Source organism: Poecile atricapillus, chromosome 28, assembly GCF_030490865.1.
Source record: "Poecile atricapillus isolate bPoeAtr1 chromosome 28, bPoeAtr1.hap1, whole genome shotgun sequence".
NCBI classification, from domain to species: Eukaryota; Metazoa; Chordata; class Aves; order Passeriformes; family Paridae; genus Poecile; species Poecile atricapillus.
In genome coordinates, this window is record NC_081276.1 from 4,447,555 (window position 1) to 4,470,403 (window position 22,849).

At 53.6% G+C, this 22,849-nt stretch overlaps 2 protein-coding genes across 5 annotated transcripts in view; both read left to right on the plus strand.

Annotated features, from left to right (window-relative positions):
• The window catches only part of AP3D1 (adaptor related protein complex 3 subunit delta 1), a 53,778-nt gene extending 49,926 nt beyond the window's left edge, over positions 1 to 3,852 (plus strand). For all 3 annotated transcript variants that reach the window (XM_058858680.1, XM_058858681.1, XM_058858682.1), the window contains 4 exons: positions 11 to 96; positions 442 to 563; positions 1,295 to 1,374; positions 1,533 to 3,852. In XM_058858680.1, coding sequence (XP_058714663.1) covers positions 11 to 96; positions 442 to 563; positions 1,295 to 1,374; positions 1,533 to 1,628 — 384 coding nt within the window. In that variant the 3' untranslated portion in view covers positions 1,629 to 3,852. The remainder of the gene's footprint in view (positions 1 to 10; positions 97 to 441; positions 564 to 1,294; positions 1,375 to 1,532) is intronic.
• A 3,058-nt stretch (positions 3,853 to 6,910) lies between these two features.
• On the plus strand, positions 6,911 to 21,561 carry MOB3A (MOB kinase activator 3A). 2 transcript variants are annotated; one of them, XM_058858696.1, is made up of 4 exons: positions 6,911 to 7,069; positions 17,159 to 17,701; positions 19,326 to 19,528; positions 20,378 to 21,561. In XM_058858696.1, exons 2-4 carry the CDS (start codon positions 17,284 to 17,286, stop codon positions 20,405 to 20,407), a joined length of 651 nt encoding a protein of 216 aa, XP_058714679.1. In that variant the 5' UTR covers positions 6,911 to 7,069; positions 17,159 to 17,283; the 3' UTR covers positions 20,408 to 21,561. The 2 variants fall into 2 exon arrangements, with proteins under 2 accessions (XP_058714679.1, XP_058714680.1); XM_058858697.1 differs by lacking the exon at positions 6,911 to 7,069 and adding an exon at positions 12,842 to 12,985.
• Positions 21,562 to 22,849: the final 1,288 nt, after the last annotated feature.

Sequence of the window (22,849 nt, forward strand, 5' to 3'; positions counted from 1 at the left end):
CCTGTTGCAGAATGATGAAGGTTCAACCCATGAAAAACTAGATTTCAAATTGCACTTCAGTTGCGCTTCATACTTGATCACGACGCCTTGCTACAGGTGAGTGCCTGTGCTGCCCCTGGCAGGCTGAGCTCTGCCTGCTCCCCGGGGTTTGGGCAGTGTCTCTGTAAGGGGTGACTGTTCAGATATGTGCAATGACCTATTTCAAGTGGCTCTGCAGGGGGAGCTCTGTGCCCTGCGGGCTGGCAGAGGCAGCTCTGGCAGCAAGAGGGCACAAGTTGCTCCAGTGGACTCTGGAGTGTGGTTTCCATATTTGCTGTAAACCCGTTTTCCTAGAGCTTGGTAGCACTTTAGCTTCTGTATCCTGACATGTTTCATGGGGCTGATGGGACAGATTTCACTTGCACTTCTAATAAAACATTTACTTTCCTTCCTGTTCTGCAGTGATGCTTTTGCCAAGCTCCTAGAGTCTGGAGATCTGCACATGAATTCTATTAAAGTAGATGGAATTAGCATTTCTTTCCAACATCTACTGGCAAAGATCTGTTTTCATCATCATTTTTCAGGTGAGTCTTCCTTGATGCAGAACTTTCTGCAGAACTCTGTTCTAAAATCTCTGCTGTGCTTGGTGAGCACAACACTCCATGGGCTCAGCTATCACAGGAGCAGGCGATGTCCAGATTAAATACATTTGTGAGAGTTTTCTCCAGTTTTGCAACATCAAAGCATGCAGTGTTCTGCAAAATGAATTCTCCTTGTGTCCCTGTGGAATTCCTGCAACCCAGTGAGGCATGTGACAGGTATCATGGGAGCAGATGGTGTGGAGTTCAGTCTGTAACTGTTCTCTGGAGGGTGGGTTTGATCTGCAGGGCTTCAGACTCCTTCCCCAGTGCTTTGTTTCAGTTGTTTGGAGGGAGAGCCCCAGCTATTTAGGTTTGGTTTTATTAATTAAAACACAAGCACTGGCTGAAGCAAAACAACTGTGTTTCATCATGCTCTGGTGTTTGCATTAGACATTGCCTCACTGGAAGTATTTCTGGGGAAGAAATCTACATTCTGAGCTGTGTTTTTGCCACAGAACATTTGTGGCTTAGGAGACAAATGACTCACCTCGTTATTGTGAAATGTCCCAGAGAGAAGCCAGGAGGAGCCAGGCACATCTTAACCCTGACTTCTTCCTCCCCTCTGTAGAAGCCTCTGTTCCTCGAGGCCAGGCAGAGCAATGGTTTCTCTCCAGGGGAAGCAAGGCTTGAATTAAAATTGAATTGAATGAAATGAAATTGCTGTTTCTCTGCAGTTGTGGAACGTGTTGATTCGTGTGCATCCATGTACAGCCGTTCTATCCAAGGCCATCATGTCTGCCTACTGGTAAAAAAGGTGAGAACATTGTAACCCCTGAGAGAATGTAAACCTGGAGCCTTCCCTGCCTTTCTCTGCCTCTTTCCAGTCCCTGAGTTTGGCTGGGATTACATTTATCCCCTCTTAGAAGAGGACCTAATGGATTTTTTCTTTCTTTTTTCTTTTTTCTTTCCAAGGGAGAGAACTCTGTATCCATAGATGGGAAATGCAATGATTCTACCCTGCTTAGCAACTTGTTGGATGAGATGAAAGAGACATTGTCCAAGTGCTGAATATTCCTTATAAAATATTCCAACAACCAGAAACACACCCAACGTGTAAAGACGAGCAGACCCAAGTGTTAAGTTTCTCCCTCGTACGCATGTACTACCCTGGGGCACGTGCTTTCAGTTAACTCCACCATTGGTTGCAGTTTAGACATTTTAAGGCTGTATGTTACCTTTTTATTTTCAGAACTTTTTACAAACTGTGGTGTTAACCCTTTCTAGCCCAAAGAGATCCTGGTGACATGACTGGAGGAGGGAGGGGAGGAGGGAGGGAGGGAGGGGCGGGCACTATTTATTCAGCAGCTCATGATGATCCCATGACCTTCATCTGTGTGGGACGGGGACTGAGCAGGACTTTATCAACAGTAGCACAGTTTGTTGCTTGTGCTTATGCCAGGGAAGGTTGACTTAATCCTTAGCCATGAAATATGTCTTCAGGGCTGCTGCAGTTGATGTATATTTCTAGCAGAGGCTGGTGCTGGACCAGAAGGCCTCTTTTTGGTTTTTTTTTATATATATATATGATTTATTATTATCTCAAGATCTATTGTGATCAGCAGATAAACATCCTCCATCTCCTTGAGCTAATCCAAAGGAGCCCTGTGAGAACTGGGATGTTTGAGTTTCTGTTTATAGTAGTTGCCTTGAGCCTTAACCTTCTTTTAGTGACAGCTGGAAGAGTCGAGTGTGGAAGCATGAAATGGGCTGAAAGTGTTACTGTTTGGGTCTGTGCTCCCCTCGACTGCCCCACACACGGAATCTGTCAGGCCTCTCCCCTTTGAGCTGTATCTGCTGATGTGTTTTATGAGTCCACTTCAATTTCACATTCCTGAACAGTTAAGCTGTAGCAAGAAACTGGAAATCCAAAGGGGTCTGTTCCTGCTTTTTTATCCTTTTGCTCACCAGCTGAGGTTGACCATTGCCAGGTAGAGAAACAGCCATGGGTGCAGCCTCTTGTGTGCAGGTCCATGTCCTCCCTCTGGGTTCTGAAACCAGCAGGGTCATTCTGTCTCTGTGTCCCCTCAGTGTCCCTCAGCCCTGCCCTTGCTGCAGTGAGAGCAGATTTGGCAGCACAAGTGCCCCTGGGTCCCTGTGGCAGAGCCCTCCCTCCTGGGGTACAGGAGAGAGGGATGGATTGGGAGCCCCTCACCCTGCTGGGGTGCAGGAGAGAGGGATGGATTGGGAGCCCCTCACCCTGCTGGGGTGCAGGAGGGGATGGAGTGAGGATCTCCTCACCCTGCTGGGGTGCAGGAGGGGATGGAGTGAGGATCTCCTCACCCTGCCAGGGTGCAGGCAGGGATGGAGTGAGGATCTCCTCACCCTGCTGGGGTGCAGAAGGGGGAGTGGGCTGAGGAGCTGCAGATTTGGGACTGTAGCAGTTTTAGAGGGAAGAAAGGAGAGTCTGGGAAGTGCCTATTCTGCACTATTGGAATCTTGTGGAGTCACCAACAGGAAAAGGATGCCACGGTGTCCTGTGGAGATGCTCAGTTGATGTCTTTCTCCAACATCCCTTGCTTTCAACTTATTTTTTATTCCCTTTGCTCCATTTCTTTCCTCACTGTTCCACACCCAGTGAGGAAAACTCTGTGGAACAGTTTTGCTTCGAGGCATGGGTCAGGAGCAATTGATTGCTCCAAAAATGTGCCCAGGGAGGAGCTGGCTGGGTCTGCACATCTCCAGCACCACCACCACTCCTAAAACAGCAAATCCCTACGCAGGGAGCAGGATAAAGTGTTGGTCTTATCCCTTGGGTGATGTCCTGTACTTTACGCGTGTCTTGTGCTCTTTACACTCTTCCCACAGGAGGTATTTTGGCAAAGGCTCTGCTCTGGTGCTCTGGGTTCCTTGCCAGGCCCAGCTCCGTGTCCGACAGCGCTGCCAGGACATGGAGGGTTTGGTTTTGGTCAGCCTCCCTTGGTTAGCCAGTTGTGTATTAGAAACTGAACATATTAAAATTGTCTTAAAGGATAATGTTCCTCAATTAGTGTTTGGGTTTTTTAATTCATGGATGAAAACTGTCACTTTAGCATGTAGAGTCTCTTACAGAATCCTGTGCAGTGATTCTAGAATTTTGAAACTGTATGATGTGTTACATTCACAAATTTATTTGCTATCAACATTCCCTGGAAAAAAAAAAACAAAAAAAAAAGAAAAAGAAAGCAACATACCACAAGCTGCTGTAATGATTTTGTGTCAAGATGATCCAATAAACTTTCAAAACAAAGGTAAATTTTTGGCTTTGTAAATGGTCCTTTCATAAGACTGTTCCAGTTTGGATGGACCCAAAATCAAGGCATGGATTTACCCCAGGGCTGAACATTGTGTCTCCAGTGGAGGTAAGAGGAATCTCCTGGCAAAAGAAGGTAGAGAATTCCTTATGCCACCCCTTTGAAAGGCAGCTCTGCAACACCAGCTATCACTAAGACTGAAATTACAGGAAAAAATCGTTCAGACTGTCTCAGTTAAATCTCCATTAACTTTTATTTTTTGGATTGTGATTGCAGCTAAAACCCAGCACTTGGGAAAATGGGAGCTCTGGTGTGAATGAGGCTGGAATCAGCCCCTGCTGTTGCTTCCTCTTAGCCTCCAGTGAAATTTGTGACAAATGTGGTGACATTGAGATGAGGATTAATACCTGTCCTGCCACAGCAGGAATGAGGCCTGGGCTTGGCTGATGCCCCAGTGGTTTCCAGTCACACCAGCACTGGTGAGAATCATCTTGGGATAGAAAATCCCTGGGGCTGCGAGTCAGGAGCCAGCAGTTCTTCACTGGGAATTGCCCAGTACCTTGGTGGACCCATCGCTGGCAGACACTGCTCAGGAAGGATCCAGGTCCTCTGTTCTCAGTGCTGCAACCCCACATGGACCTGCCATGGGTTGGGACTGCACAAATCTGATGGAATGGGATAGAAACAAAAGCAAACTCCTACCGAGGAAGTGCCTGGAACAAACCTCAAGTGTTAAATGAGCCACAGGAGCTGAACTGGGGTGGGCTGGGAGCTGATGCTGCCCCTTCCTCAGCCCTGGAATGCTGTGTCCAGTTCTGGGCTCCTCTGGAGCAGAGCTGGAGCTGCTGGTCTGGGGCCTGTGCAGGGCTGTGAGGATGATGAGGGGATGGAGAAAGGCTGCGGGAGCTGGGGCAGGGGGAAGAGCAGAGATGGATAGCGATAGAGACAACAGGGATGTATGTATATTATCTATATGGATATATACTTTAAAAAGTGCCTGGAGGTATCAGAGGCTGGGGCCAAGCAGCAGGACCAGAGCTAATGGGAAGAAACTGGAACACAGGAAATTCCACCTGAGCAGGGTAGGAACTTTGCCCTGCGTGTGACTGAGCGCTGGCACAGGCTGCCCAGAGAGGTGGTGGAGTCACCTTCCCTGGAGATCCTCAAAAGCCATCTGGACATTATCCTGATGTGCTTTGGGGCCCCTGCTGAGCCAGGTGAGTTCCAGTGGTGCTTCCCAACCTCCCTTCCAGGGTTCTGTGAGCGGGAGTTGCCCACGAAGCTGGCACACAGGCTCCTGCCCTGGGGCAGAGCATCAGCTGTGGAGGGATGCAGGCAGAGCGGCCCCGCGGCTGCGGGAGCGGGGCCCGGCTGTTCCCGGGAGCGGAAGCGGGAGAGCAGGAGCGGGAGCAGGGCCTGGCTGTTCCCGGGAGCGGGGCCCGGCTGTTCCCGGGAGCGGGAGAGGGAGCAGGGCCCGGCTGTTCCCGGGAGCGGGAGAGCAGGAGCGGGAGCGGGGCCCGGCTGTTCCCGGGAGCGGGAGCGGGGCCCGACTGTTCCCGGGAGCGGGGCCCGGCTGTTCCCGGGAGCGGGAGAGCAGGAGCGGGAGCAGGGCCCGGCTGTTCCCGGGAGCAGGGCCCGGCTGGTCCCAGGAGCAGGAGCAGGAGCAGGAGCGGGAGCAGGGCCCGGCTGTTCCCGGGAGCGGGGCCCGGCTGATCCCGGGAAGAGGGAGCGGGAGCGGGGCCCGGCTGTTCCCGGGAAGAGGGAGCGGGAGCGGGGCCCGGCTGTTCCCGGGAGCAGGGCCCGGCTGGTCCCAGGAGCAGGAGCGGGAGCGGGGCCCGGCTGTTCCCGGGAGCGCGGCTCGGCTGTTCCCGGGAGCGGGAGCGGGGCCCGGCTGTTCCCGGGAGCGGGAGAGGGAGCAGGGCAAGGCTGTTCCCGGGAGCGGGAGAGGGAGCAGGGCAAGGCTGTTCCCGGGAGCGGGGCCCGGCTGTTCCCGGGAGCAGGAGCGGGAGCAGCCGCCAGGAGCCGGGGCCAGCTCCAGCAGGGACAGCCCCGGGGAACTGAGGCTTCAGCCCGGGTGCTGCGGCTCGGCTGGGCCGGGGACGGGCTGTGAACACCCGGGGGAGGAATTGGGGGCTGCAGAGGTTGGGGGGCACCTGCGATGGGGAACTCCAGGCTCCGGCCAGGAGCGTTGGAAAAGCCCCCGTGGGGCGGGAGCTCTGCAGGCTCTGCTTCAGCTTTTGGTACCCTTTGATTTTGGGCTGCCCAGGGATTTCCCTGCGGGGTTTGACGTTCGTGAGCTGTTCCCTTTGAACCTGGGCTGCTTCTGGCCACTTCTCCTTTTTGTGACCTTAAAGTTGGGATCTGGGCAGGTCCCTCCAGCTGCCCCCGCTGCAGCAATGCCCTGCAGCCCCTCGGAGCCCCCTGAGCATCCCTGCTCCCGAAAACACAAACATGGAATAAAGGGAAATAAAATAAAACAAACGGAGCAGAACAAAACGGGAAAATAAATCTAAAATAAGCAAATAAATAAAACATAATAGAAGAAAATTAATAAAATGGAAAAGAGGGAAATAACTGGAATGGAATAAAATGAAACAATAAATGCAATTACGAAAATAAATAAATAGAATTAAAGAAAATAATTGAAGAAAACAAAAAATAAAGAAAAGAAAATTGAAAACAAAAGCAAATAGAATATTAAAATAGCATAAAAATAAAATAGAATATAAAAATATGAAATAGAAAATTAAATAAAATTAAGATAAAATAGCAAATAAGATAAGGATAAAATAGAAAACAAAATCAAGTAGAAAAATAAAATATAAAATGAAAGAAAATAGAATAAAAGAAAATAGAATAGAATAAAAGGAATTCAGATAAGTAGAATAAAATATTGAAATAGACTAAAATAACATAGAGTAAAATAAACGAGAATAAAATTTTTAAAATGCGATAAAACACGAACTGTAGTGTCCCCCCCCCCCCATCATCTGCTGCGCCTTTCCCCCTCCCCCGGCCCGTCCCTGCCGCTCCCTCCCGTGGGCGGGGCCGGCGCAGGCGGGGGCGGCCCCTTTAAGAGGAAGTAGCGCCGGCCGCGAGCGGCGCGCGGGAGCGGCGGGAGCGCGGCGGCCGCGCGGGGCGTGCTGCGGCCCGCGGTGAGGGAGTGCTGCGGCCCGCGGAGCTGTGCGCGTCCGCCGGCGAGGGAGCGCGGCCCGGCAGGTGCGGGGACTCGGGGGGCTGGGAGGGGACTCGGGGCGGTGTAACGGGACGCGGGAGGGTTTGTGAGGGAGGAGGGCCCTGCGGGACGGGCTCGGAGGGGCCTCCGGGGAAAAGGGGCCGGGAGGGGGCCGCGTGTCGCCAGCCCTGCCCACGTGTCTCCCCAGTCCCGGTGGCCGCGTTCCCCCGGCGGGGCCGGCCCGGGCTGTTCCCGGCCTTGGCGGGACGGGACGGGACCTGTTGAGCCGCGGTCACCGCATCCCCGCTCTGGGCGCTGTTTGTGTTTGCCTGGGCGGGGGGCGGTGGCGGCCGAGGCCCGGCCTGAGCCCCCTCAGGAAGGGCCGGGGTTCCCTGGGGCAGGGATCCGATGGATCGGGACATGGATCTGCCTGGGCTGGATCGGCCCGGGGGAGAAACCCCTTGGATGGGACATCCCCGAGCAGAGCCCTGGCTGCTGGGCACAGCCCCCTCCTTTCAGAGGGGTCGGGGAGGGGACAGAACTGCTGCAGGATCCGTGAGCAACCGAAAAATTTATAATGAGGAAAAAAATACATCGCAGAGAGTTAGGGGGCTGGTGGCACAACTGTGAAGTTACAGCTTGCCAACTTCCCTGTTTTATCCCACCTCTCCCTCCCGACTTTCTCCAGCCCAGCTGCCATAGGTAAAGGTATAGCCTTGAAGTTCCAACCTTCCAGTTTCCAAACTGCTTGGGGAATGGGGAATTTTCCATTTTTTTGCAGGTCATGGTGAGCCATGGCTCAGCTGTCACAAGGTAGAACTTGTCAGGTGAACTTGAAAGCAAACTCTTGCTCTGCTTCTGTCTCTTGCTGTGGGCTCAGGAATCCTGATCTTAGAGAGCTGCCTCTGCTCTGATCTTCGGCACAGTGAGCTCAGCTCCTTCAAAGAAAGCTGCCTGAGAAGGACAGGCAAAAGGAAAGGGCAGGAAGTCCTCTGGAGGGAAAGGACAGGGGATCTGGAGTTGTCCAGTGTCCAGCACAGATGTTTGGGGAAAAGCATTTCTGTCAGTGCTAGTGAAAGGCAGGATTCCCTCCTTCTAGAGCTTGGAGCTGCAGAGTGGCCACATTTGCTGGATTTCCATCCCTTTGTTAAAAGCCTTTTTCCGGTCTGGAAATCTTCTGCCAAGTTGCAGGGCAGGGAGGGATTTTGCTGGGAGATGTGAAACTTCCCCAGCCACCTGTTTATCACAGTCCCCAGGGCTTCGTCCTTGCTCTCTGCTTCCTTTCCCAGCTTCAGGCTCACATCCAGCTCCCTGTTTGTCTGAGTATCCCATATTTCAGATTCACTTTCTGTCTTAGTCACTTAATGTGAGATGAACCTGGGGTGAGCTTGTGACTCTTCAAAACCCCCAGAAAGAGGGAGAGGAGCATTGGGAATTCTTGACAATGGTGGCAAAACCTGGAGCTGTCAGTTTATAGTGAGCAGCTGAGTGCAGGTGCTGAGCAGGGAGTTGGTTCCCTGTGCCTGGCTCACCTTGCAGCTCCTGGGATGCTCTGTTGACACGTGGAGTTGAACTGTTACCTGTGCCATCATCAGACATGGAAATGGGCTCTCCCATGGGCTTGGCCAAGGCTTGGGGAGCTTGGAGTGCTCAGCACCCTGAGCAAAGTTTCCCAGCTTTACTTCAGCTGCCTCTGGAGCTGTTTGCAAGCTGCTTCCTTGTCCACATCTAACGTGGCCCTTCTACTGATGGGGTGAAAAGTACCCCCCACACTGGAATGGGCTGATTTAGTCTCATTTTAGAGGTTGGACTGTCCAGATCTGTGCTGTGCTTGGTCACTCCTGCTCCTCTGTGAAGATCAGGGACCTCCATGGCCGCAGTAATGAAAGAGAAAATGCCCCTTGTGAGTAGTGAAAGTATCTGGGGTCAAGGCACAGAGATTGCAAAACCTTTCCAGTTCTGCCCACAGGTCTGTGAAGGGAATTGCTTTCAATTTCTGACTTTTAATTTCTAGTAAGACTGGGAAGTATTTTCTGGTTCTTGAGCCATAAATGTTGCTCTAAGTGGATCCAGAACCAGCTTTGCTGAAGGTTTATCAGCTTATCTTTAGGAATATGTAATACCCAGCTAATGCAGTCAATGAAGAGTGCACCTTAGGCTGCACCTTTATCCTCCTTTTTCCAGATGCCCCTGGGAGGCAGAGTTATCCCTGAGGCCTGGTTTGGTCTGCTGCCTGCTTTCCTCTGAAGCTAATGGTGTGGTAGAGGTGCTGCTCTGCTCCTGGTGAAATTGGGTGGTTTGTTGCTCTGGGTATGTGAAGCAGAAGGGAGGGCAGAGGAAGGGATGAAGGCAGCGAAGGCCAGAAAAAAACCCCAGCAAAACAACTTTTGCAAGTGGGCAAAGCCAGAGCAAAACAATCCATCACACTCTGACAGCTTTGACTTCCTCTAGAAAACCTGGCTGAGCTCCCAAAGGGCTGGTGCTGATGTTGGGTCAGTGTGAGTGAGATGAGGCTGTGGTGATGCTGCCAGACACTCCCATGTGTGACCCTGTGCTGATTTCAGGGAACTCGTGGGACAGAAGATGAGCTGGAGCCACCCAGACTATGGCTGAGGTTGCAGCAGGAGCTGAGCTGGCCCTCTGGCTGCACTGAAAGGCCCTGCATTTTCTGCAGGCCTCTCCTGGGGCTGTTGTCTGGCTGCCTTTGCTTCCTTCTCTCTTTCCTCTTGCTCTGTGATGTGGTTGGTGTTGAGGTGGTCTCCAGCTCCACATCCATCAGCTTGCTCTGTGCCTGGAGCTGTGCTAAGGGATTGAGTTACTCCCGTATCTCCTGCCAGGGCAAGAGAGGCCTTGTGGGCCTCTGCTGTCAGCAAGAAACAATCCTGCCATTCATCCCAACGGTGACATTAGTGTGGGGGAAAGGGATGTTTGTCCCTGGGATTATCCATGCTCTGGGAAGGGCTGGCCGTGTGGTGAGCTCGTGCTCCAGCTCAGCCCTGGGGTGTGATCCCACACTTCCTGGGATCCCAGCCCACTGTTAGAATGGTACCATAGTCATTTTATCATCCTAATGCAAATTTCATGCTCCAAACTGATGTAAGCTTTGACTTGGGTGGGGGCAGATCCCAAAGTTAGAGGAAATGGAACTGCTGTGGGCCCAGACATATCCCTGTCTGGTGAGGACAGTACAGAGCCTGCACAAGCAAGGAGCGATGAGCAGCTCAGCTGGGACTTAATAAACACCACCCTGCCCATCCCAGCCCTGTAGTGGGGACAGCGAGAGGCCTTCCCGAAGGACCAGGCTGCTCTGGTACCTGGAAAAGAGGGAGCTGCTCCTGCCATGCCATCACTGGCTGTGCTCTGCCCTGGAAATACCTGTGTGTGCCGTTAACCTGTGTGCTGGAGTCGTGACCCAGCTTGTCAGCTTAGCACAGCCCTGCAAAGCCTGCAGCGGATTAGCTCTGCCTCCACACGCAGCCCCATCCTGGCTGGATCCCTGGAAACCTTCCAGCAGCGGGCTCTGACATTGCAATGGATGCAGATGTCACGTAAGAGGCAGCAGGGCTGGCCCTGAGTCAGTAACACCCGGGGCTCCGTGGGGCTCCCTGCAGTCACTGCCGTTCCTCAGGAACAGTTGGAAATTGCAGCATCTGCTGCCTGACCTTCCCCTCCGGGGAGGGAAGCAGGAGGGACCTTTTGCAGAACTTTCTCGTGTGGCTTTTCTCCCTTTCTGGCTGTGGGGAGGAAGGCCAAGGGGACAAACCACGCTGGAGATTTGGGTTTCTTGCCTTCCCTCTCCCTTGCCAGACTGGGTTTTCCAGCCTCTCCAGCACTCACTGCTTCACCTGCCCTCCCTCAGCATCCCTGTGCAGTGTGAGCAGTGTCACCGTAACATCCCTCCTGTCACTGCCCATGGTCTGAACGTAAATCCTGAGCTTGAAGCCAGGCAATAAACTCCCTGTTCTTCCACCTGCCTGGGATGGATGCAGCTGTCTCACTGCTGGGCTCTCTGCTCCAAGCAGCAGCATTCCTACCTGCAGCTCTTGATGGGCTCTGCCAGAGCTGCCCTCACCTCTGGTGGGTCCTCTGCTATGCCAGATACAGCTTAATTTAGCAGAGCTTTTCCCTTTATTCCATAAACTAACTAGATTTTAGGATTGTCTGGAATGCTTGGCCTCGCAGGGGCGAAGGAGATGACAGTTAAAGCCCAGGATAACTATTTTTGGTCTTTGATTATGCTTTTTCCTTTTATCAAGCATATGACCTTGCAGATGGGCTCTGCCTCTCCATGGCTTGGAAATGTGTAAAGTCTGTCCTTCTCCTAAACCAACTTCTTCCCTTCTCCTAAGCCACCCTCTTTCCAGGAAGGGCCTGGAGATGTGGGAAGTCCCAGGAGATTTGGGAAGTCCCAGGGGAACTGTACCACTTTTTACTTGGGAATTTCCAAATTGTGCAGCAGATTGGAATAACAGGGCCTGGGGGTGGCTGGCAGCAGGCAGGACCTTCTTAAAGCTGACTCTGGTGAAAGACAAAAGGCTCTTTGTTTGCCCAGACCTTGGGAATTCAGCATTTCCAGTGTGCCCCTATTCAGATTTGCTTGCGAAGGCTGCTGCTAAAGCATTCTCTAAAAGAAAAACGTGGATGTTGTCCTCCAGAGCAACAGAATGAAGTGGGGCTGGTGTGTGCCCAGGCTGGGGCTGGAAGTGCAGCTGGGCTGGGTCGAGCTGCTCCTTCTCCAGAAACTTCTGAGCAGCTTCAGCTGCCGGATGGGGAAGGCAATCCCAAAGGGAACAGCCGAGGCTCGGTTCTCCTGCAGCAACACAGAGTGGTCCTGCGGGAGGAAAGACAGAGCTTGCAGAGGGGATGGATTAGATTTTGGGAAAACATTGGCAGCTCCCTGGGCCGGGAGGCTGGACTCAGTGCCAGACAGGAAGAGGCTGACGTGGAAGTGCCGGCTGGCCGGGATTATGAATGGCCAGAGGTGCCTTCCAGCCACGCTGAGCCCTCCTTGCCCTGCCCTGCCCTGCCTGAGGTAAGCACGGGGCAGACCTTCGCTCCTCATATCAGAAATCCATTCAAAAGAGCAGCTGGAAGTCTCGTCCTGGGAAGACAAGCCCTCATTTGTTGCCAGACTGGCTCTGGAGGCACAGAAACTGGCTGCCATTAGTGCAATGCAGCTGCCAGGATTGTTCTGGTCCCTGCTCTCTGTAGTAAAATCTCTCCTTTGATCAGAGAAAACCAGGATCATCCTGTCCCAAGACACTGAGCTAGTGCAGAGTGGCCACAGGAAGGGATTTGTGAAAGGAGGGGGGTGGAATTATGGAAAAAATGTGCGTGTGCGTCCGTCTTGGCTGTTTTGTGCAAGTTGCCTGTTGGAAGCTGCTTTGCTTCTCTTTCTCACTCTGTAAATTCAGGTTTTTACTTGAAATGCTCAGTGCATCCAAAATACCTTTATCAGGGCTGCTTTATCAGTCAGGGGGGTTTTGTGTCCTGTGTTGGGAACTCTGGTCTGGCATTAGGGGCCCTGGGAATGGCTCAGGGAAGCAGGATCATGGCTCCCCTCTCCTGGGGACACGGTGGCTGTCACAGGCTCCCCACCCAAGGGTTACAAGCAGCTGGACTCGGTGGGATTTGAGGACAGCAGCCCAGCTTCCAGGACAGGAAACTAGACAAATCCCTGATTTGAAGAGCTGCCTTGCTCCCTGTGCTGTGCTGAAGGGCTGTTTTACCAGAAGCAGCAGGATGTGGCCAGCCCGGCGCTGGGGTCACGGCGGAGGGAGGCGGCCTCGTGTCTGACCCCTCCCCAGCTGCGGAGCCTCCCATGAAACAAACGGGGAGGTTTTTCTCCCTCTTTTGAAAAAGGAAGCTCGGCCTCGGCGCCTGCCAGTGCTGAAGTCACAGAAGCTGCAGAGCAGGGCTGAGCCCTCCACAGGAGTGTCCTGCTGAGGCCAGGAGCACAGGTAGGAGCTTGCTGGCTGCTGTCTTGCTGGTTTTCCCCTGCCTTGCTGGTTTTCCCTGGCTGTTGTTAAACCTATGTGCAGTGTTGGCAGCAGAGGGGAGCATGGAGTGCTGCTGGGGCTGGCACTGATGGAGCAGTCATGGGACTCCTGGACTCCTTTTTGGGCCATTCTGCCACTGTAGGGAGGGCAGGATCTGTCGGGAACTCTGCTGGCTCCTGGAAAACCTTGGGATGGCTGCAGCAGGGCACAGGGGCAGCAGGCAGTTTCCTGGTGTTTTGGAGGATGTGACTCTTCCCTTTTCCAGACTCTGAACTGCTTTTACAAGTGACCAAGAGTTGTGAAGCAGCTGCCTGGGTTTCCTCTGCCCAGAGCCTGGTGTTAGAGCAAGGCAGCTCCTCATGATCATTCCTGGCAAGGGAGGAGGAATGGCAGGACAATGCCAACAACCCTGGCAGCAAAACCAGCACAGGACTGGAGCTGCATAAGCAGGGAGTCAGAGAAAAGGAGCTTTTAGGATGGGAGGGCCAGGCCTTGAGACCCCTGGGGAGGCAAGTCCAGCACAGTAGGGAGCTGCTCCTCCTGTGTCCTTGGGATAAGCTGGAGGTGTGTTTGTGCTCCGGACAGCCCATGGGGTCATGGGCTGTGTGATCCCGAGCGATGGCCAAGGTCCTCTCAGAGCACCAGTGACGTCTGATCTTGGCTGGCTGAAAGAGGAGGCAACAAAATGTACTGAGGTTTGTTTGGAGCAGGGAGTGGATTTTCCCCTCACCTTTAAAGCTTGCAGATACCATCCAGGTGCTTTGCATGTCCCATTTCCCAATTGTCTCTAACCTTTCCTTTCCCTTGTGTGCGGGGGCGGTGTCAGCTGTGACTCCTGCCTGTGGAAGTAGGTGTTTTACAGATGATATCATCTCCGAGCAATGTCAGGGATGCTTTGGTCTCTGTGCCTCTTTATTTTTATTTTTTTTTCCTAGAGCTAAATGTTTCTTTTAGCTCATTGCAGTCAGAGACCATAATTAAATAGGCTGCATCTGCTTGATGTCTCAGCTACTCATTTTGCTAATGCTTCACACAGATGCTGAGTCGTCTGAGAGACAATTGCTGCTGTGTTGAGCTCCCCAGTTCTCAGGGATGATGTCTCCATAGGATCAGAAATTTGTTTTTAGGACAAGTGCTGCCTCACACCAAGTAAACTCTGCCCTGCACAGAGACCCTGACAAATGTGAGGGCTGAGAAATCCCCAACCATGTGGCAGGGGCAAGTGTCAGATCCTGCCCTGGGATGGGGCAGCCCTGGATGCAGGGACAGACTGGGAATGAGAGGCTGGAGAGCAGCGCCCTGGCAAGGGACCTGGGGGTCCTGGTTGGTGGCAAGTTGGATCTGAGTCACCGGTGAGTCCTGGCAGCCCAAAGGGCCACCAGGCCCAGGGAGGGATTGTCCCACTCTGCTCTGCACTGGGGCAGCCTCACCTCCAGTGCTGGGGGCACTTGGGGCACCACAAGATCAGGAGGATCCAAAGCTGTTGGAGTGTCCAGAGGAGGGACACGGAGCTGGGGAAGGCTCTGAGGAGCAGCTGAGGGCACTGGGCTCGTTCAGCTGGAGCAGAGGAGACTGAGGGGAGGCTCCTCGGGGGCTGCAGCTCCTCCCGAGGGGAGGCGGAGGGGCAGGGGCTGAGCTCTGCTCTGGGCCAGGGACAGGAGCCCAGGAAGGGCTGGAGCTGTGCCAGGGCTTGGGATGGATCTCAGGGCAAGGTTCTTCCCCCCGAGGGTGCTGGCACTGCCCAGGCTCCCCAGGGAATGGGCCCGGCCCCAAGGCTGCCAGAGCTCCAGGAGCGTTTGGACAGCGCTCTCAGGGATGCTCAGGGTGGGGTTCTTGGGGTGTCTGGGCAGGGCCAAGGGCTGCACTGATCATCCCTGAGGGATCCAGCTCAGGATATTCTGTGATTCTATGAAAAGTCTCTCCATCCTGCTCAGATAAGAAAAATGATTGGTGTTTGTTTCTTGATGTGTGGGGCCAAAACCAGGGGATGTTTGATTTTACCCTTGGGTTTTACACCATCCACATCCATGCCAGGCCCTGCAGTGCAGATCCTCCAGAACAGAAGCGGGGATGGAGTCACACTGCACCACGGATGCTGCGGGTGCTCCAGGGAGCCACGTGGAGGGCGGTGCTGCTGCTGCTGCTTTGTGGTTTCTTGTGTGAGAGGATGTGTTTTCCTCCATCTCCAGTGCAGAGAACTCATCACAAGTGCTTCCCCAGACTTTCTGCTGGAAGTAGCAGCAGCCTCAGCACCTGCTGCCCACATTGCTGGTTCCGTGGGGGCCTTGCCTCAGTTCTGGGGTGGGCGCAGTCCCTGGAGCTTCCGGCTCTGCCACAGGATGTGGCCAGCCTGTGACACAGCTCCTGGTAACCAGCACTGCTCAGCTGTCGCTCCACACCCTTCACTTCTTCCTCTGCCACGTCTGGGGCGGGATCATGCTCCAAAGGACACATCTGCTGGGGGTTTGTGCTGGGTTTCTCTCTTCTGAGGTGGCTCACGGGGTCGCAGCAGCTGTTTTGGCAGCAGGAAGGCCAGGCTGGATGGGGCTTGGAGCAACCTGGTCTAGTGGAAGGTGTCCCTGCCCATGGAAGGTGTCCCTGCCCATGGCAAGGAGTTGCAATTGGATGGTTTTTACAGTTCCTTCCAACCTAAACCACTCCGTGATGACATGTCTGCCCTGGATTCACCTTTCAGCCCATGCTAGATCTCACTGAACCACATTAAAATGCTTTTAAGCATCCCAGCACATTGTAGCCCTTGTTGGGGTTTGGATGTCTCAGCTCCTGCATGGAAGAGGTTACTGAGCCCATTCCTGCAGGAAATGTTGAGCCTATTCTTAGTGGGGTGAACTGGAGTGGTTTGGGGTTTCTTCCTCACTGTAATTAAATAAGGAAACAAGAGGCCTTGGCTTTAAAGCTTTTTAATCTTTCTCCAGAGAAGAACTGCTGATTAGCACTGCAGCATCTGTTAGAGACAGGCTCGATTGCAGCTGTGGTAGTCATGACCTTGAGTTTGGGATGTGTTTGCCAGCATTTGAGGACACTATTTACCTATTGGAACAACACTGTGGCTTTGTGTAAATCTAAGTAGATTCTGCTTGGGGAAAGGCTTGCTTTTTTTGCTTGCTTGCTTATCAAATTATGGAAACTTATTTATGCTATTTAAGGCATCAGCTTAATTTCTATTACTTTATTCATTTCTCTGTCCAGCACGTGTAAAATAATATTTTCGGTACACAAAGCTTTCTGCCTTAAGCTTTCATCAAAGAACAGCCTGGCACAAATTGTGTGAGGGGCTGGATGTGGGAACAAAGGAGGTATAATTAGCTACAGATAAACAGAGCTGTGTTTCTCGTCAGCATCCTTTCAGATCTCAACTTGTGTCTCACCCTTGGAGCTTATTCTTTTCTGCAGGCTGGAAGAGGAAGATGAGCTTCCCCTCATCTTCCAGTTTTCAACTTGTAAACGGAGCTAAACTGAAATGGGAAGTATGTTTATGGTCTGTGTGCACCTGCAGAAGAGGCTGTGGCTGCTCTCAGGGCTGGTGTTATTTCAGGATATTTGCTTTCCGGGTGCCTGAGCTGTGACTTCTTCTTCTTATTGCCCTGCACCCCTTGGTTCCTGTCTCTCACTTTCAGTGGCTGGCTTGGTGGGGGCTGTCTGGCAGAAGCTCTGAGCTGTGTTGTGGGCTGGCATGACCTGGCCTGGCCTTGTTCCCAAAGGGGGGATGCAGAGGTGAAAATGGCATCTGGGTGAAACCCAGCTGGTTTTACCCTTCTTTGTCAGTGCGTGTGAGCCAAGCAGGTGGTGGCATTTCTGCAGGGCTGGGGCCTCATGGTGTGGCAATGTTGGGGTGGGTGGCAGCCCTGTCCCATGGCTGTGGGGCCTGTTCTGTCATTCCCACATGGAGCAGGTCAGGAGGTGACTCTGTTCAGCCCAGGTCACCCCTCCAGCCTCCCCTCCCCTCTGCTCCAGCTGGGGAAGGGAAGGGGGAGGAAGGAAAGCTGCTCCCCCCCTTTTCAGATGTGGGGCGAGGGCCCAGATGGCATCCCAGATCTCTTCCTATGGGATTTAGATGAGTTTTCCTGTTGAGAGAGCTGCTCCTAATCTCTGCCCTTCTGTGCTGTGTTGCAGATCAGGACCAGATGAGCAGAGGGAGCTTTCTGTGAAGATCACAGTCGCCCCAGCCCTGCCCCGGGAAGTGGCCGCGCCTCCGGCTGTCACCACTGTGGGCCTGGAAGAGACACAAGAGAAGGAAAATGTCCCACGCTTTAAAGCAAGTGTTCAATAAAGACAAAACCTTCCGGCCAAAGCGCAAGTTCGAGCCGGGCACTCAGCGGTTTGAGCTGCACAAGAAGGCCCAGGCCTCGCTCAATGCCGGCCTGGACTTGAAGGTGGCCGTGCAGCTGCCGCCGGGCGAGGAGCAGAACGACTGGGTGGCCGTGCACGTCGTGGACTTCTTCAACCGCATCAACCTCATCTACGGCACCATCAGTGACTATTGCACGGAGCAGTCCTGCCCCGTCATGTCGGGGGGCCCCAAGTACGAGTACCGGTGGCAGGACGAGCACAAGTACCGCAAACCCACGGCCCTGTCTGCGCCCCAGTACATGAACCTGCTCATGGACTGGATCGAGGTGCAGATCAACAACGAGGACATCTTCCCCACCAACGTCGGTGAGTTTGGGTCCCAGCTGGGGCTGGAGGATGGGAGATGGGTGTGGAGCCTTCTCGTGGAGCCCCTGTTGCTGTTCCAGGAGATGCTGCAGCACAGCTGCCCCCTGTAGCAGAGCTGTTTCTCTCTGTGCTTCTCTGGTGGGCAGTGCAGTGAGTTCTTCCCAGCTCTCCAGCAGTGCTGAAATACCCAGAGCTGTACCAGATCCCACCAGGAGTCACGGATACCTCGAGGCATGAAACAGGAGGCTGCCCTTAGAGCAGTCAGTCTCTAAGGTGGCTCTGGAGTGGCTCATGGATGCAGGATGGCTTTCTGACGGCCAGCCCAGGTCTGAGGCACAGCTCTGTGTCACCTGGTGATGCTGCCCTGTGCCATAATCACCCCCTGTTATCAGAGGCCACGCTGGCTGCCTCTGCCCCTCCTGAGGGGTGGAACGCTGGCACGGGCCTGGAGGGAAGGGCCATGTTTCATCTACTGCCAGGAACCATGGAAACAGGAGTTTGGTCTAGGACACCTCAATCTCCATATCCAAAACCAGCTTTGGGACAGAGATTGTTGGGTTTTATTTTGTGATGAAGATGGAAGAATTTAGTCTCTAAGCTGTCAGGTAAATACAGCTGAGCCTGTGCAGAGCTTCCATCTCCTGGGAGGAGATGAGGTGCCGCAGAGCTCCCTCCCTCCCTCCTGCCCCGGTGTTCATCCCTGTGGAGCTCTGATGGGAGCTATTGGGGGCACATCTGCCACTTGAGCATCCACAGGGATCCTCCACTGTGCCAAAATGCTGCTTAAATCTGGTGTGGAGTGGGCAGAGAGGGGAAGGGGGCCATAAACCACCAGTTTTGAGACAGCTGAAGCAGCAAACCCTCCCCAGCCATTCTTCTCACACTCCACAGGCTCTGCTGCAGCTCTCCAGGGACCACACTGGGGGTGTTGGTTCTGTTCTGAGCTGCAGGACGAGCTTCCGACAGCACAAGGGTTGTGGTTTGGGGTTTTTTTAGTTGTTATTGTCTTCAGCTCAGCTTTTACCAGATCCTTTAACACTGACTGAAATGCTGCAGCTCTGGCAGAGCAAGGAAAGGGTTTAACTCGTCCTTGTTCCTCTAGAAACAGTGTGAACTTTACACCCTGCTATCCCACAGAGGTGGCTGCATGGCCAGACTGCTTTGCTGCAGGGGCCCAGCCAAACACAGTCCTGGAGCCTTCAAAGAGGATCTTAACAGCTTTAATTTTTAACCAAAGAGCTGAAGATGTACCAAAACAAGGGATAACTGTGGGGAATTAACAGCACCAGCCCTTTGCTTTGGGAAGTTGCTTGGTTGTATCTGGTGTTTTGCACTGTTTATATAAATACATCAAACAGGAGTAGAAGAAAACTCTTGTCTGACTGAAACAACTGCTGGGAATGTGGCTCTGCTTTCAGTCACAGCAGTGCATCACTCTGTCACTTAAAAAATCTGTGCTTTGAAAAATGTGATCCAAAGAAAAGGAAAAAGGACTGGGAAGCTGGAAATTACCAGGGACAGAAGTGCTTTTGCCTCAATCTGTCCATTTTACCAATTTGTTTCATCCCTAAGCAACCAGTTTTAACTTGATCAAATGTTTTTCATAGCCACTCTTCCCTCCCAGGTACTCCCTTCCCCAAGAACTTCCTGCCAGTGGTGAAGAAGATTCTCTCCAGGCTCTTCCGAGTGTTTGTCCACGTCTACATCCACCACTTTGACAGGATCACCCAGATGGGCTCGGAGGCCCACGTGAACACCTGCTACAAGCACTTTTACTACTTTGTGAAAGAGTTCAATCTCATAGACACCAAGGAGCTGGAGCCCCTGGTGAGTGTCTGGGTGTGCTCAGGTACAGGTGGGGCTCCCAGGGTCTGTGGCCAGCACAGAGGGCTCTGGAACCTTCTCAGAAGGCCCCACCTCAAATCCTGGGGTCAGTTTTGGGCCCCTCACTCCAACAAAGACATTGAGGGGCTGGAGCATGTCCAGAGATGGGAACAGAGCTGGGGAAGGATCTGGAGCACCAGGAGCAACTGAGGGAGCTGGAGGGGCTCAGCCTGGAGAAAAGGAAGCTCAGGGGGGACCTCCTGGCTCTGCACAACTCCCTGCCAGGTGGGAGCAGCTGGGGGGGCTCAGTCTTGTCGCAAGTAACAAGTGACAAGACAGGAGGGAACAATCTCAAGCTGTGCCAGTGGAGGTTTAGGTTGGATTTAAGGGAAAATGTCTTCACTGAAGGGGTGGCACAGGCATTGGAAAGGTCTGCCCAGGGCAGTGTTGACATCACCATCCCTGGAAGTGCTCAAAAAACATGTGGATGTGTCACTTGGGGACATGGTTTAGTGGTGACACAGCAGTGGTGGGGTAATAGTTGGACTTAATGATCTTGGGATTCTTTCCAAGCCTTAATGATTCCATGATTCTCTTCTAAAGCTAGTTGCCCAAATTCAGGACCAGATGGCCTTGAAGTGTAACTGTCAGGAACCAGGATGTGACTGGGGCATGCTGGGAATGGGAATGGTGGAGGGAACACGGCCCTGCCCAAACTGGAGCTGGGCAGCAGTGTCACCCTGTGCCTAGGAATGGGATTGACAGCTAAACACAGGGGTTTGTCATCCACACCCTCACCTGGGAGCCTGGATCCTCCTTCACAGTCCCTTGTCTTCTCTGTCCCTTTGACAGAAGGAAATGACATCCCGGATGTGCCACTGAGCTCAGACCTTCCTGCTCCCACCTCGGCACCTCTTCTGAGGACTCCGGGCCCCAATCCCATATTGGAGACGTGATTCAAGGGGAGAACAGAGACGTTTTGTTTAAGAAATTATATATTTTTAATGAGTTTCAATGTAAAACTGTGATACTGCAGGAATATTTTTTTAAAGATGCTCTAGATTAACTAATTTTTTATAGTAATTTCTATAAAAAAGAAAGAAAATATTTGTGGGCCACTTGATGGGAATGTTGGCTCTTGGAGTGAGGAGGAGCTGCCTGAGCTGCCTCCTCCATGTGCCCTGAGTGAGCTGAGCCAGACACTTCAGACAGAGCTGTGTCGTGGGGCTGGTGCTGCCATGGAAGCGGTACCTCCCTTGGGATACACATTTCCCACCCCTGAAGGCAGGGTACAGGACTGGTGTACATGGATCCCCCAGCACCTCTTCCACTGGCTGTGAGTCCAGGTTTGGGGCAGAGCTGCTCTGTGCCCACTGTCCCCAAGGCCTGGCTCTTGTGGGCTCCCTCTGAGCTGGGACTGGGCTTTATCCCATGGCTGCTGCAGTTGGAGCCGGTGCTGTTGGAGTGGAAATCTGCCCTCGCATGTCAGCCCGGCTCTGAGCTCTTCACACACAGCCTGGCCGTGGCTTAGCACTGTTCCCATGGGGACACAGATCCACGCTGGCAGCTCCACATGGGAGCCACCAGTGGGAAGGTGCTGGGACAAGCATCAGGAGTTCTTCTCCATCCCCTCCCTCCCTGTCCCTCGTGGTACGCTGACCCTGCCGGGACCACATCCCGCTTCCCGTTGGGGTACGGAGCCTTCTCCCTGTTCCCCAGCATCACCACCCCACCCAGCTGTGCACATCTGGGACCAAAATCTCTGGTGTGCAGCCAGAGCCCCCCCAGCCTCGCCCGCTGCTTGCACGAGGAGAGCTTGGCAGTGCCCCCAGGTAGGTAGTGGGTCTACCTAGCATTTGGGGACCAGTAGTGACCAAACTGCACCACTAACCACTTCTTCCTTACAAAGCATTCCCGTGCCCTGGAATCTCTGTACATACGTGACTCTCATTTCTCGTCCTGCCGCTAGGACACTCGTACAAATACCACTCATGCTCTGAAATGGAACCAATAAATTATGTTGTATTTACACAGCACACACCGCACAGAGCGTCTCGTGACTGCACATTTGTCAGAACCTTCCCATCAGCAAAACAAACACAGGGTGTTTGGGCTCCTTGGGGAGCTGCAGCTCGTGGGTGTGTGCTCCTGGCACAGCTCCTGGGAGGTTGGTTGGGTTCCTCCTGCTCTCCAGGTGCCAGGTCCAGACTGCTCCGAGCCCTGTGCTGGGTCCCAAGGCCATGGGGCCTGACCAGCACCCTGGGGTTGTCCTGACTTGTGTCTGCAGTGTCTGTGTACCCAAGGGTTGAGCTGTTCTCCCAGCTCTGGAACTCGGGTGGAAGTGGGCAGGGGAGGGGAATTCCAGCTCACCAATTTGCCAAGAGGCTCCTCTGCCACTGGAAGGAGCCAGGGGTGCAGTCACAGAGGCTGGTGGACTAAATTGGGAAAAACGCTGCATTTGGGGGATGCACATTGTTTTCCTGGCCAGGAGGGGAGTGAGGGGCTCTTGCCCCTTCCCCTGCCCGGTGGAGGTGCCAAGACCACCCTCCATCCCCTCTCCCAGTGTTTTGTGGGTGCAGCTCAGCTGGAGAACGTGCTGTTCCTTGGTGTGGAATATCTCTTTGGCCAGCCTGGGTCAGCTGTCCCAGCTCCCCCCAGTTGTTGTGCCCCTCCTTGCTGGCAGAGCACAGGACACACAAAGTCCTTGGCTTAGGGTAAGCACTGCTGAGCAACACCAAAACATCGGTGCGTTATCAGCACTATTCTCATCCCAGATCCCAAACACAGCCCTGTACCGGCTACTGGGGAGAGAATTGGCTCTGTCCCAGCTGAAACCAGGACACCTGCAAGGCCCCAAGTGCTGAGCTGTGATGGGGCTGCAGGTGGGTGCTGAGCGGTGCTGGGTCAGCCCTCTGAGCCAGGGCAGCTCCTGCCACTGCTCCTCAGCTTCCTTTTCACACCCACCTGGAATGCTGTGGGTGCTGAGTCTGGGGATCTGTACCCAGCTGGCTGTGACCCACAGGGCTGCAGGGACCTGCCTTCCTTAGCCCCCCTTTCTTTTGGGGGGAAAGACCCTCCCATCCAAGACCAGCTCTGCCAAGGGAGGAGGAGGAAAAGCGCCTTTGTGGGAGAAGATGTGGCAGGGCTGGAGGTGGCTGAGCCCGGCCCCCACACCCAGCAGTGCAGGATGTTGCCCAGACAGGTCTGTGAAGCCACAGCTCAGCCTCTCTCTGCCTCTGCCCCTGCAGCCCCAGCCCCACTTTCATCTCCCTGGGCTTTCATCTCGTGTTTACTCTCTCCTGAGCTGCAGCTCTGAGTGCTGCA